Genomic DNA, 12,897 nt, shown 5'->3' on the forward strand with positions numbered 1-12,897 from the left:
CGGGTGGGCAGAGCTGCAGGCTGCTGCCAGCTAGGACGCAGCTAAGGGTCCCGGGGGACCCGAGGAGGAGAGAAACCCTGGGCATGGGACTTGGCAGCTGCCGGCACAGGGGCGGTAGCCGGGGAGGGAGACCAATGTTCTCTGTGATTCTTATTATCATCTCAAAATACCGCCGGGGCTGTCTGCCGGTAAGGGCCAAGCAGCTGCTTCTGACGGCCGTGTCGAAACGTTCCAACTCAGCCAGACGTGACTCCCGTCACCCGGCACTGAGAGGTGCCTGGCCCTTCAGTAAAGGGAGGTGAGGTGTTTCCAGCCTCCGCTGAGTGCTCCATACGACCAAGACCTGCTCTGTCTTGCCTGGCCTCCCTCCCTCACCCTGACTTAGGGATGGTCAATATCGGGTCATTGAAAAGTCGAATAACCTCAAGAATTCTTATCAGATACTCGACTATTCGATGGTCCCCGGGGGCGGGGCCGGCAGCCAGTGCGCTCTGGCTACTCCCAAGTAGCCCCCAGCCTCTCCGTGCTGCTGCCTCTGTATCAGAGGCAGCAGCGCAGGGTGCCAGGTGGGTGCTGGTCTGCGAGGGGAGCCGGTCTGCCCGTCGCCCTGTGCTGCTACCTCTGACAGAGAGGCAGCAGTGCAGAGTGGCAGCAGCCCCCATCTAGGGGGGGTCTGAGCTCCTAGAGCCGGAACTGAGCCGGGCTGCCTGCCCAGCTGGCTTCTAATACACTTTAAATGCAGAGCCGCAGCGGGAATGGGTCCCGGCCCCAGAGCCGCAGTGGGGGTGGGTCCCAGCCCCGTTGCAAGCCAGGGCTTAGCTGGGCTGCTGGCCAGCCTGCTGAACAATTTACTGGGGAGGGGAGAGGGGTAGTCTATAGCATGAACCTATAAACTTTTGCTTATCGGTTAATCGACTCCACTCTTACATCCCTACCTTGACTTCCTTCCGGCTTCTCTCCTGGCCCATAAGAATACTGAGCATCAAACGCCAGGACAGTGGCTCATCCTGTTTTTCGGCCAGGCACGGACCACTTGAGACACGTGAGCCTGAAGGCAGTGCCCTGCACTCACCTGGAACATCCATGGAGGCGCACCGGGCAGAGAATTCTGCACCTTACCTGGCATTAGATAGGTGTTGATATGTGGGATGTGCCTTCACAGATTCTCCCCAGTGGATACCTGGGATCTAGCTTCATGTGGTTCTTTCCCATTGATTATGCAGGATGTGGCTTTAGGGGGACTGGAGACGTGGTTTCACGTGGCTTGGCCTGAGTTGTGCATACATGGGACGTAGCTTCATGTGGTTTGTTCTTATTGAATCTGTGGGATGTGGCTCCACGTGGCTCGCCCTTACTGAATGTGTGGGGCTTGGCTTCCCGTGGATTGTTCTCCTTGGACACAGGTGGGGTTGCTTCGCATGGATTGTGGCCAGGGGAAGAGGCTTCCCGTGGATCATTCCCACTGAACATGTGGCTTCCTGTGGATTGTCCCTGGGGGGTACGCAGGGTGTGGATCGTCCCCAGTGAATCCGTGAGATGGGACTGTCCTCAGTGGATCTGCAGGCCGTGACTTTGTCTGGGTTATGTCCAGTGGACACGTGGAACGTGGCGTCCCTTGGATCACCCCCGTGAACGTGGCTTCATGTGCTACATAGGACCTGGCTGATGGTTATGCTGGGCCTGGTTTGGCTGCACAGAGCGATGGGCACGAGTCCCTCCTGTCCGTGTGGGTCTCCACAGACACTGCTTTGCTCCCGGGCCCAGCAGAATTTGGGCTCATCCAGGGGGTGGTGCAACAGACTGGGAAACCCATGAGCCTGACCCTCCCCAAGGCTACCGCCAGGGCATTTGTGGTTCCCGAGCTTCCACAGCCCTGCCCCCTTGCAATCTGTGTGAGCGCCCACCTGCGCCCTGATCCCCTTCACCGCCGGTGGCCTGGGATTTCCAAGGGCTCTCCTTGTCTGCTCACAGCCCGGCCCAGTGGCAGGAGAGCAAGGCCTCTGCTAATGCCATTCCCAGGGAGCCAAGGACTCCACCCCTGGCTTTGCCGGCCGCGGTGCCTGTGGAAAGTCTGAGCTCATGTATCCTGTGCTCTCAGCCGGCCTGGTCCCTACAATACACCCTTATCGAGCTCCCGCATGCTCCCTGCTGTGCAGGGCTGCCACCCTGAGAGAAAGAGGCTTTCACGGGTGGATGAAACAGTCCTTTGCCCTCTCTGGCGCCAGCCATGCAGGGTTTCGCTGGGCTTTTGCAGGCGCTCATGAATGAAGGCTCACAGCCCCGTCCCTAGGAAGCGCCCCCATCCCAGATGCAGAGAGGGCCTGGGTGCAGCCCTTGGGCAGGGGAGAAGAAGTGGGGCTGGATTTGGGGGCCCATCTGGAATGGGCTCAGGGTGCGGCTGCCTGACCAAAGCTGCATTTCTGCCTCGGCTGCCTTGGCTTCTGGCCGCACAGCACCAAAACCGGATGGTTTCTGGCCCAAAGGGGGGAGATTCCCAGTGAGACCGACGAGCCCTGATGGAAGAGGTCGGGGAACGTATCACACTAGGTTGAGTTCCAGTGACGAGAGGATGCGCCAGGCTTTGCGGGACCTTCCTGCCATCTTCCATGTCTGGAAGCGACGGCTGAGTGCTGTAAGCCTCAGGTTGGCAACCCCAGGGCTCTTCAAGGACCAAGGCTACAAGCCCAGTGGGGGTGGCGGTAGATTTTTGGGTAAAACCATCTATGAGCTGCGTCAACTTACGGCGCGCGAGCCCTCCTGGAACCATGAGCCCCCGTGCGGGTGTGGAAGAGTCTCCTTATACCGGCGCCTAAAGCGGCGTGGTCCCAGCTATCGCCGCGGTGCAGCGAGGTGCATGTCACCCTCCACCCCAGAGGTGGCCGCATCTCAGCGACCCATCAGGACGAAAGCCGCAGTGGCAAGACGCTGGTTGCAGACCCTCCCCCTTCGGAGCGTGAGGGGTTTTTGCTCTCTCCCCTCTGCTGCCCGAAAGGGGATTTTCGGATGAAGCAAGAAAACCACAAGAGGGGACTGCAACCCCTCCCCTTGCCCCGCCCCAGTACCCCACCCTGCGGCGCTGGGTTCTTTGCTCGGTAGCGCTGACTGCAGCCAGGCCACTGCCCTAGCTCCCCGCCGCCGAGGCCTCCTCACCCCAGCCCGCCGGCCGGACAAAAGGCTGAATTAGCTCTGCCCTGGTTGCCAGCGCCAGGCCGACAGTCGCTGGGGAGAGCAGCCTTCCGCGCTGGGCCCCGGTGCGGGACCCGCTGCCCGAGGCAGGGCAGAGGCTGCGGCCCGTGAAGGAGAGACGAGCTCCTGCTGCCCATTGAAGCCAGACGGAGCAGAGTCTGTTTGACTCTGCCGGGCTAAGGGAGGCCGCTGAACAACAAACCCATTGTCGTCCCCGTCCCCCCCCCGGCCCGCTGGAGGGCAGGACTCAGCGCTTAGCTGCAGCCACAGCAGGAGGGGCTGGGACAGGCAGGTAAATGAACCTCCTGAGCTTCATGCTTCAGGGCCAGGGGAGTCCCTTCCAGGCTGTCAGACAGGGGCCAGCCCGTCCGGAGCCCTCGTGGGCAGGGGGACCAGAACGTACCCTCCCAGGCCCCCGCCATAGGGCCGTGGCATCGTCTCCCTTTTACAGATGGGGAAATCGAGGCACGGAAGAAAGGAGACCCCTGATTTTGGGTGCTTTGGGGTTTCACCAAGTGGCTTCCGGCCCTCCAAAAGTCAAGACCAGCAGAATGAGGGGCCACTTCAGAAAAGGTTGACAAGCCTGTGTCAGAGGCCCCCGGGGATCCTGACCCCCAGTCCTTTGCTTAGGCCGCAGGGCGTCCTCTGACAGCCATAGAACTGGGCTTGGTTTCCGTGTCCCCTCGATTTTTTCCCAGCGGTGTGCAGAATAAATTTTGTTCTGTGCACTGAGGCCTGCGCCGATGTGCACCACCAATAGAAACACATGCTGTGGGCGCTTTGCTAAGCAGCTGGGCGGCCCCCGAATCTCTCCTGGGTGGCCGCCCAAGCATTCAGCTTGCGGTTAACCCTGCTTGGTTTGGAGGCTGGTTCCCAGAGTTTGGAGGAGGACGGGGCAGGATTGGCTCCTCGTTTGGGGGGCCTGCTGGGCCCTCCCTCCGGCAGCAGGATCCGATGGAACCCAGGAAGGCTGGAGCATGTGGCGTCTCTGCCTGACGTGCCACATGCCAGCAGCTACGATTTCTGCTCAGGGCGTGAGCCCTGACAAGCTGACGGCCTCTGGCACCCCATGAGTGAGGAGTGGGGGTGCTGGAGGGGGTGTGTAATAGCTGGGCAAACCGCCCCGCCCCAGACTCTGCAGCCCAGGGAGGCTAGAGGCTGCGTTGCAGCTGGCGTGCGCCGTTCCCCCTCCTCGCCTGGCCCGGACGCCTTGTCCAGGCAGAGGGTCGGGGGAATATCGATCAGAGCTGTCTCCGGCTGGCAAGTGCGTCTGGAGGGCGAGGGTCGGGTTTCAGCGCTCAGGACAAGAGCCACTCCGGGGGAGGGGGGCAGTGGGGGGCCGGCTCTTGGTGCTGATACCGTTCTGGTGGGGAGTGGGGCTGCCAGGCGGCGGGGAGGGCGCCCCAGCCCCCAGAGATGGATCAGAACCGGAGCCGCTAGTCTGACCCACGGCTTAATGGGACCCACACCAAGATCCAAAGCTGACCGACGAGGCCTGGCAACTTCCAGAACTGGCTACTAATCTGGGGACATGGGGGGGTCACAGTAGCCCCTGACAGGGATGATGCTGGGTGGGGGGCGGAGCCCAAAGCTGGGGGTAGTGGAGCCCCACCGAGCAGTCAGGTTAGGGGGCACTGTCAGAGGCTGGGGTGTGGAGACATCAGTAGGCACCAGAGTAGCACATCAGAGCCTCCCCCCTCTCCCGGTGAGTGGGGGGGTGAAGGGACTGGCCCCCGGGCAGCAGGGGGTTTCCCAAAGGAGGGGGAGCAGGAAGAGATGCCGGGTTCACACAAGCATTTCCTAACTGACAAGGCCGGAGGTGGCAGGGCTGCGCCCCGAAGCGCAGGCTGCCCCGGCTGCGGAGGGACTGAGCTGCTCCCCAGCTGTGCGTCCGCCGCCCCAGGGGCTTCCTGGAAAGCCCTCGCCGACGGGACCGTGGAGGGGGAGGTGGGCAGAGCCGGAGCAGGAGCGCGAGCGTGTCTGCGTCGCTGCCGAAAGCTTGGGAGGCGGCCAAAAGCGCTCGCTGTCACGGCGCGTCGGCCCGGGAACAATAGCTCCAAACAAGGGCCACGATCCTTCTGTGCCGCGCATGGGGAGCCTGGGCCGCGGAGGGGCCTGCTTGGCGGGGAGCCCGGCTGGCTGGGATCCCTGTAGGCTGCCCCCAGCACTGCCAGGCCCCCCACACCGAGAGACGGGAGAGCTCTCTCTCGGCGTGCTGAGCCCGGCGGGGCTGGGTGGGCTCCAAACCAAGCCGTCGCCCCCATGCCAGGCTGGGCGCGTAGGGGTGGGTTAGCTCAAAGCCTCGGCTAACGGAGAGGTCCCAGAATGTCCCGGCGGGGGGGGGGGCTGGTGACTGAGCGGGTCGTGAATCATCCCTGGTCCCGTTTGCAGGTGACACGCGGGCGGTAAATCCGGAGGCGGGTGGGTCCCGGGGACCGGACCGTCTTGGCCAGCTGGGTGCCAGCGAACAAAAGCGGAAACCGCGGGGCACCGGGGGCTCCTCCGCCGTGCCCGGGGGCGGCTCAGGGGTCTGCGGCTAAGCGACCGGACCGCGGGAGAGGCACGAAGGGGGAAGCAGCATTCAGTGTCTGGGTGTGCAGAGCCCTCACCTCCCCCCTTCTCTTTCCCCCGCTGCAGAGGGAGCATCGGATCCGTAGCCCAGCCTAGGAGCCCAGAGGGATGTGGAAACACAGACTGGCTGGTATGTAACTCCTGGCCAGCGTCTCCTCTGCCTCCAGGAGAGACGGGCCAAGCCCAGGGGCTGGCCAGTGGGACCTAGACCAGAACCGCCTTGGTTCAGCTCTGCGAGTGCCCCCCCGGCTGACAATGCCCCCCCCCCTTCCCCTTCCCAGCCTTGTCCCCTTCACCCGGCAGCCGCCCGCGGAGCTGGCCATGAATATTTCAGCGCCCTGCCGAGTGCACCTCACTTTGCATTAGCATCAGATGCCTGAAGGCAGCCGGCTCTGCCCAGTCACGGGCGAGGCGAGACCCCCGGGGGGCAGCAGCCCCAAGGAGCCAAGGACAGGCCCTGCTCCAGGGCTGCCTGCAGCCTAGGGATGTGAAGGGTTAACTGCTGAGGCCTTTATCAGGTTAACCTCAATGGGTGAGGCTGTCCCTGGCTGGAGCAATTCCCTACCGGCTGTGGCCAGGGGGCTGGGCCCACCACAGGCAGCGGCTGCCGGTCCATGGCAGAGGGGCCCAGCCGGCCCCCCTCCCCACAGGCAGTCCCCCCAGCTCTTGTCCATGGCGAGGGGGAAAGGGGGTGCAGCCAGGTCGTGGCGGGGGGGATGGGTCGCTCCAGCCCAGCGGAGCCCCCCACTTCCACCCCCTTTATTTGGTTCCCCAGTTAACCAAGTTCCCCAGTTATCAGGTTAGATAGACATCTGTCAGGGATGGTGTAGATGGAGCTTGGTCCTGCCTTGAGGGCAGGGGGCTGGACTCGATGACCTCTCGAGGTCCCTTCCAGTCCTATTATTCTATGATTCTATGATTCTATGAACCATCACATTGACCCAATGAAACAGGGTTTTACATCCCATCGGACGGGTCTGAGCCGGGTGCCTCTGCTGGATCCCCCCCCCCCCGTACACACGATCCCAGCTGCCCCCCTTTATCCCTCCAGCCCCCACCCACTAGGGCTGCGTGCGGGCCCGAGCGGCCTGTGGCAATCCCGACCGGCTCCTGCCCCCGCTTGGTCTCAGGCGCAGCCTGGCGGAGGGCGACCTGCCGGGCCACGCCCTGGCGTCCGCTTTGTGCCACCCCGGGACCAAGCAGCAGCCGGCTGGGCTGCTCCCCTGCGCTGTGGCCAGGACGCCGGAGAGCGGGCGGGGGGGGGGAAGGGGGGGGTGGATGCAGGATGCCTCTGCTCTGACGGATTGCTGCTAACGAATCTTTCTCCCCCCTCCCCCGCAGGACTCTGTGCGTGACCCAGATTCCCGCAGACGCCGGCATGGAAAAGTTACAGAAGGTAAATGAATTGGGTTAGCCCCTTGGGCCCCGCAGCCCCCCTTTTGGCAGTCGCCCCCTGAGAGCCTGCCCAAGGCGGTGGGGCGGGGGGGGTCGGCACGCTGGGCTGTGGCCCCGTCCTGGAACCCAGGAGCCCTGCACCTCCAGGGGGACAATGCAAGCCCCGCCCATCTCTGTTTGGGGCTGGGGCCCGTGAGCCACTCACAGGAGGGGTCAGTCTGCTCGCTAGCAGGCCGGTGTCCACAGCTCAGAGCTGGTGGCACCAGCAGGCCTCCATCGCTGGCCATCTCTGCAGAGAGATTTAGGGCCCCGGCTGCAGGGAATGCCCGGGACAGAGGGCAAGGGAGCCGGCATGGCGCGGGGTGCAATGGCAGGACAGCACCGGGAGCATCCCCTGCCGGGTGATGGGCAGGGGTCAGTTCCGGAGCAGGGCGAGGGGGGAGCTGGCAAAGGCAGCGCGGGGCCAGGCAAGCCCGCTCCGTCGCATGCGGTTAACGGCACTCGCTGGGGGCTGGGGGGCGCAGCTGCTGTGACCAGAGAAGGGAAGGAGCAGGGTCGATTCCTCTCCCCGCTCCATTCCCTGCTCCAGGGGCGCCGCCCCGGCTCGCCCGAGTTCGGGCAGACAGCACCCCCTCGTGGTCACACCTGCTGAAGCTGCTGGCAGACCGCACTGCCCTGCCCCACCGACATGCCGGTGTCAAACCCTCTGCTCCTGTGTGATCAGTTAACCCGCGAAACGTTTCCTTTCCTCCGCTGAATGGGGGTGGGCGGGGGGCTGCGTCAGCCGGGCGGGGCCTGCAGTAGGCGAGGCTGCTCCGCCGGGCTGGGGGCCTGTCGCGGGCGGGGACTGATCGGGCCGGACCCACCGTGCTGTGCCAAGGGCGGGCGGGAGCTACCACAGTCCAGCCTGGTCACCGGTTAACCACCGACACCCCTAGACATGGCTCCCCCTGGGCGGCGGGAGTCTGAGACCCAGCCGCGCTGTCCGGGCGGGAGCTGCAGACTGCACGGCAACGCCTGCCCAGTGCCGGCCGAGTGGGAGTTGGACGTGGTTTGTGGTTTGGGGGGCGCTGCAGCTCACAGGTTCTCCAGGTTCAAGGGGGGTCGTCGTCCTTGAGTCCAGCCTTCCCCCCACGAGTCTTAGGCCAACCTCTAGCCCAGCATCAGAAGAACATAAGAACGGCCGGACTGGGTCAGACCAAAGGTCCATCTAGCCCAGTATCCTGTCTGCCGACGGTGGCTAGTGCTAGGTACCCCAGAGAGGGTGGACCAAAGACAATGATCAAGCGATTTGTCTCCTGCCATCCCTCTCCAGCCTCTGACAAACAGAGGCCAGGAACACCATTTCAATCCCCTGGCTAATAGCCTTTTATGGACCTAACCTCCATGAAATTAACTAGCTTCTCTTTAAACTCTATTATAGTCCTAGCCTTCACAGCCTCCTCTGGCAAGGAGTTCCACAGGTTGACTACACGCTGTGTGAAGAAGAACTTTCTTTTATTAGTTTTAAACCTGCTACCCATTAATTTCTTTTGGTGTCCTCTAGTTCTTCTATTTAGGGAACTAATAAATAACTTTTCTTTATCCACCCTCTCCACACCACTCATGATTTTATAGACCTCTATCATATCCCCCCTCAGTCTCCTCTTTTCTAAACTGAAAAGTCCCAGTCACTTTAACCTCTCCGCATACGGGACCCGTTCCAAACCCCTCATCATTTTAGTTGCCCTTTTCTGAACCCTTTCCAAGGCCAAAATATCTTTTTTGAGGTGAGGAGACCACATCTGTACGCAGTCATCCTGGCTCCGTCAGCGGCCAGCCCCTGCCGCTTCCGAGGAAGGGGAAAAAAACCCCACTGGGCAGTTATAGAATAACCTGGAAGATTCTTCCTGACCCTCATCCATTAGATCAGGGCTGCTCAACTTTGGAAGCCCCGGGGCCACAATGATACTCACAGCGCATGCCGAGAGCCGCAACCGAAGTGCGGTTGCATAGATATGCAAATCTATGCAAATCTATGCAAATAGCTTCTTTCACACTGACATGTGTGAATACAAAGGTTAAGGCAAGGCTACACAACACCCAGGCCCCATTTAAGTCAGTTCTGCTGATATTAATAAAATGTACTATTGACCCAATTTCCACCCATAGGACAGCACTTTTACTGAGCAATGACAGTCCAGGAATGGAACTACTAAAACGCATCGCCACAGAAGACCATTCTATTGATGCTTTTTTGTTTTGGCTCCCACCCTCATGCCGCACGTCGAGCCCCGCGTAAACCCAAATTGCATCGCAGGCCGCAAACAGATGGGCCGTGTGTTGAGTAGTCCTGCATTAGAGGCTGGTCTGTGCCCTGAAGCATGATGTTTCTATCTCCTCTCTTTTCCCCCGTCTAATGTAGCTGTCGATGTTCTTATGACTCATACACACCTCCACGCCTTTTGGAGTGCTGCTGTGCTCTCCGCCTTGATAGTATCCAGTGGCAGAGAGTTCCAGAGGTTTACAGCCCCGCCCCTCCTACCCCCAGCTCCACAGCTAAACCTGAGAGCATGAGGCAGCAGACTGCCAAGGAAGGGGGCTACCAGAGAGCTGATGTCCTTCTGCATTTCCCAGGTGTTGCCCTGAGGATCAAGGCCCTCTTCTCTGGGAGTCAGTTCCACTGATCTCCAGCCCGTCCTAAAAATGCAGAGGTGGGAACACACACACACACACACACACACACACACACACATACACACACACACACACACTCATTCGCACATGCGCACACGTGCACACGTAGTCTCAAGGCGCCCACACACACAGAGTTGCACGTGGATACATCCAGGCACCCACACACAGCGATGTGCCGTGCAAACACCCCTCCCCTGAACGCAGGTGCAGGTGCGTGGGTGCGCACACACACGCTGCACTCAGCATCATGGCCTTCCCCCTCCAACGCCAGAGCTAGCCAAGCGGACGTATCCAAAGGGCACCGCCAAGCAGGGCAGGGGAGAGGGCTGGTGGGTTTGGGAGCGTCGCTCCCCCCCAGAAGGGAGTGAGGGTCAGCAGATGGCTGCTTCCCTTGGTATTACTGCCTGTCCGTGTGTCTCTCGGGCGCTCAGCTCCTGGGCAGCTTAGCTGGGGTTTCTTTTGCCTTGCCCTGTTGACTACGCTGATGAAGCCAATGGCAGAGAAAGAAACTCACCGAGATCTCTCCCTCCTTCCCAGCAATCTTTGACCTCACCCGGGAGCGTCTGTTCCTCCCGCGGGTCCAGCGTCCCAGGGTCGCCCTCCAGCATCGTGGTGAGTGCCGGACACGTCATGTCTCCTTCCGGGGGGGAGGTCACCCAAACGTCCTGTGGGGCAGCTTAATAGCGTGATTAAAGCAAGGGAAGGGGAGTGAGGACTCCTGGGTCCTGTACCTGGCTCTGGGAGGCGTGGGCGACTTTCAGTAGCACATGGGAGCAATGTTCCCTCTAATCCTTTCCACCGTGTGCAGAATAAATGTTGTGCATGGCGCACATGTGAATGTGCACCACCGGGCGACACAACAAACCTAGCTCTGGGCGGCGTTTGAATCGCTCCTGAGTGGCCGCCCAAGCACCCAGCTTACAGGGAACTTCTTCACGAGGTGCACCGCCTCCCTTTCCCGCCACCAACATTGTCACCCTAAATGGGGTGTCCCCCATGTCCCCTCCCTGCTCCCCCTCCCCCACAGGCACCAGTCACCCCTGCTGGGAGGAGAGTCTGGCCTAGTGCTTAGAGTAAGGCAATGGGAGTAAGGGGTCCTGGATTCCTGATCCGTGAGCTAGGCAAGCCCCTCCCCCTGCCGTGTGTTTCTCCATCCCTAAAGCGAGGAGCAGCCCTTTGGGGCGGGGAGGCCTGAGCCCCACGCGGAAAGAGCCGCGGGCCCTAGGCCAAGGCTCGGACGCCTGCTTCTCTGTGTGTGGAGCCGCTTTGCCGCCCTCGCAGGCCAGAATGGACAACGAGGTGCTGGGCTACAAGGACCTGGCGGCACTTCCCAAGGACAAGGCGATCCTGGACATCGAGCGCCCGGACCTAATGATCTACGAGCCCCATTTCACCTACTCCCTCATGGAGCACGTGGAGCTGCCGAGGAGCCGAGAGGTGAGGGAGGGTCCCTGGGGTGGTAGGCTCCCGGGGGGGGGAGCTCCCGCCTGGCGAGGGGGGGCTGTGTCTGAACTCTTTGCCGTGTAGCTCAGGAGGAGTCCGGTCACTGGCGTCTCTCTCTCTGCTTCCTCCCACAGCGATCCCTGTCCCCCAAGTCCATCTCCCCTCCTCCTTCTCCAGAAGTGAGTACCGTCCCTCCGCGCCTCCCGCCCGGCCCTGCGCTGGCCTGCCCGGGCGGCCGCTGACCCTGGCTCTGTTCCCAGGTCATCCGGGACTGGACGGAGAACAAGGCCCTCGGAAGTGCCTCTCAGGCAGCGAGTCGCCGGACCAGCAGCACAGCCCGGAGCGGAGTGCACCATTTCCACCGACCTGGTACGGCAGCTCCTCCCCCGCCCCGCCTGGGGCGCCCCACGGCTCCCCACTGGGGGATGGGGTGCGAGGGAGCAGGGCCCCAACTTCAGGGCTCCACTGACCCAACCAGAGACCCAAACCAGACCCCGTCTCTGCTCCTACTCTGGTGCCTTCCCCCCGTCACCAGCCTGAGCCAGGGGAGCCCGGAGCCGGCCCGCAGACCCAGCTGGGGGGCTGGGCCCCATCGGTCCTTCCTCCCAGAGCCTCCCCCACCAGTGGGCCTAGGAGGGAGGGGGACACTCAGCCGCGGCTGCCCATGCTGGGGCCAATGGCCGTGGGGGACTGGCTCCGTCTCTGCCACGTCTCATCCTCCCGTTGCCCTTCCCCAGAGACCAACACCATGGAGCTGAACATATACAAGAAGCCGCCGATCTACAAGCAGAGAGGTGAGGGCGGCCGCTTTCTGCGCCCTGCTGCGCAGGCATCTCGGGGCGCCGGACGGGGGGGAGGGGCCTGAAGGAGACGGGGAGACCAGCCCTCCGTTCCCTGTCCCTCCATTGCAGAGCCCGCGGCCGGAGCCCCGCTGAGCAAACACCTGAGAGAAGACCAGATCATTGAGTCCTCCAAGTTCCCAGCAGCCCAGCCCCCGGACCCCAACCAGCCAGCCAAGATCGAGACGGATTACTGGCCCTGCCCTCCCTCCCTGGCAGTCGTAGGTAGGGGGTGGCGGGGGGCGGTCCCTGCCGCGTGTGGCCCCGGCTCAGCCCCGAGATGGGAGACGGCCGAGGACAGCGGGCGTGCTGCTCTGAGTCAGCAGCGAGGCCCCGTTATGGCGACGGAGGGGGCCCGGGGGTAGGACACCCCGCGGGGCCCTGGCTGCTCGGGGTCGTGGAAGGGCCCCTGGGGGTGGCCCAGCTGTTGGGGTGCGGCATGCTGCCTCCCGGCACTTCCCCAGCGGAGTTGGCTGGATCCTTCCCAGCCGCCTCCGCCTCCCTGCTCCCTTGCTCTGCCCCGGCCCCCTGACACCCTCCTTGGCTCCCCAGAGAAGGAGTGGAGGCGGCGGATGGCCTCCAAGAGAGGCGTGGAGGAGGACGAGGATCTCACAGAGGAAATGACCAACCTGCGGGAACTCCAGAAAGAGGAGCTGAGTAAGGTAGGGTGGACTCAGCAGGGCTGGGGCCCCAGGAGTGACTGAGCCCGCGACTGTGCTGGGACTGGAGGAGGCTTCAGCTTGGAGCATGTTGGGATTCGAGGGGAGCTGTGCCCTGGGGGATGCTG

General features: G+C 62.5%; 1 protein-coding gene across 8 annotated transcripts in view; it reads left to right on the forward strand.

The window, feature by feature from the left end:
• DMTN (dematin actin binding protein) overlaps positions 1–12,897 on the forward strand; it is a 48,379-nt gene that overhangs the window by 24,064 nt on the left and 11,418 nt on the right. For all 8 annotated transcript variants that reach the window (XM_075911035.2, XM_075911037.2, XM_075911038.2 and 5 more), the window contains exons 2-10: positions 5,824–5,887; positions 7,099–7,153; positions 10,366–10,440; positions 11,110–11,265; positions 11,406–11,450; positions 11,532–11,640; positions 12,009–12,065; positions 12,183–12,335; positions 12,663–12,772. In XM_075911035.2, the coding sequence (XP_075767150.2) occupies positions 7,136–7,153; positions 10,366–10,440; positions 11,110–11,265; positions 11,406–11,450; positions 11,532–11,640; positions 12,009–12,065; positions 12,183–12,335; positions 12,663–12,772 (723 nt within the window). In that variant the 5' untranslated portion in view covers positions 5,824–5,887; positions 7,099–7,135. The remainder of the gene's footprint in view (positions 1–5,823; positions 5,888–7,098; positions 7,154–10,365; positions 10,441–11,109; positions 11,266–11,405; positions 11,451–11,531; positions 11,641–12,008; positions 12,066–12,182; positions 12,336–12,662; positions 12,773–12,897) is intronic.

This window comes from Pelodiscus sinensis, chromosome 28, assembly GCF_052426305.1.
Source record: "Pelodiscus sinensis isolate ZL-2025 chromosome 28, ASM5242630v1, whole genome shotgun sequence".
Taxonomy (NCBI): domain Eukaryota; kingdom Metazoa; phylum Chordata; order Testudines; family Trionychidae; genus Pelodiscus; species Pelodiscus sinensis.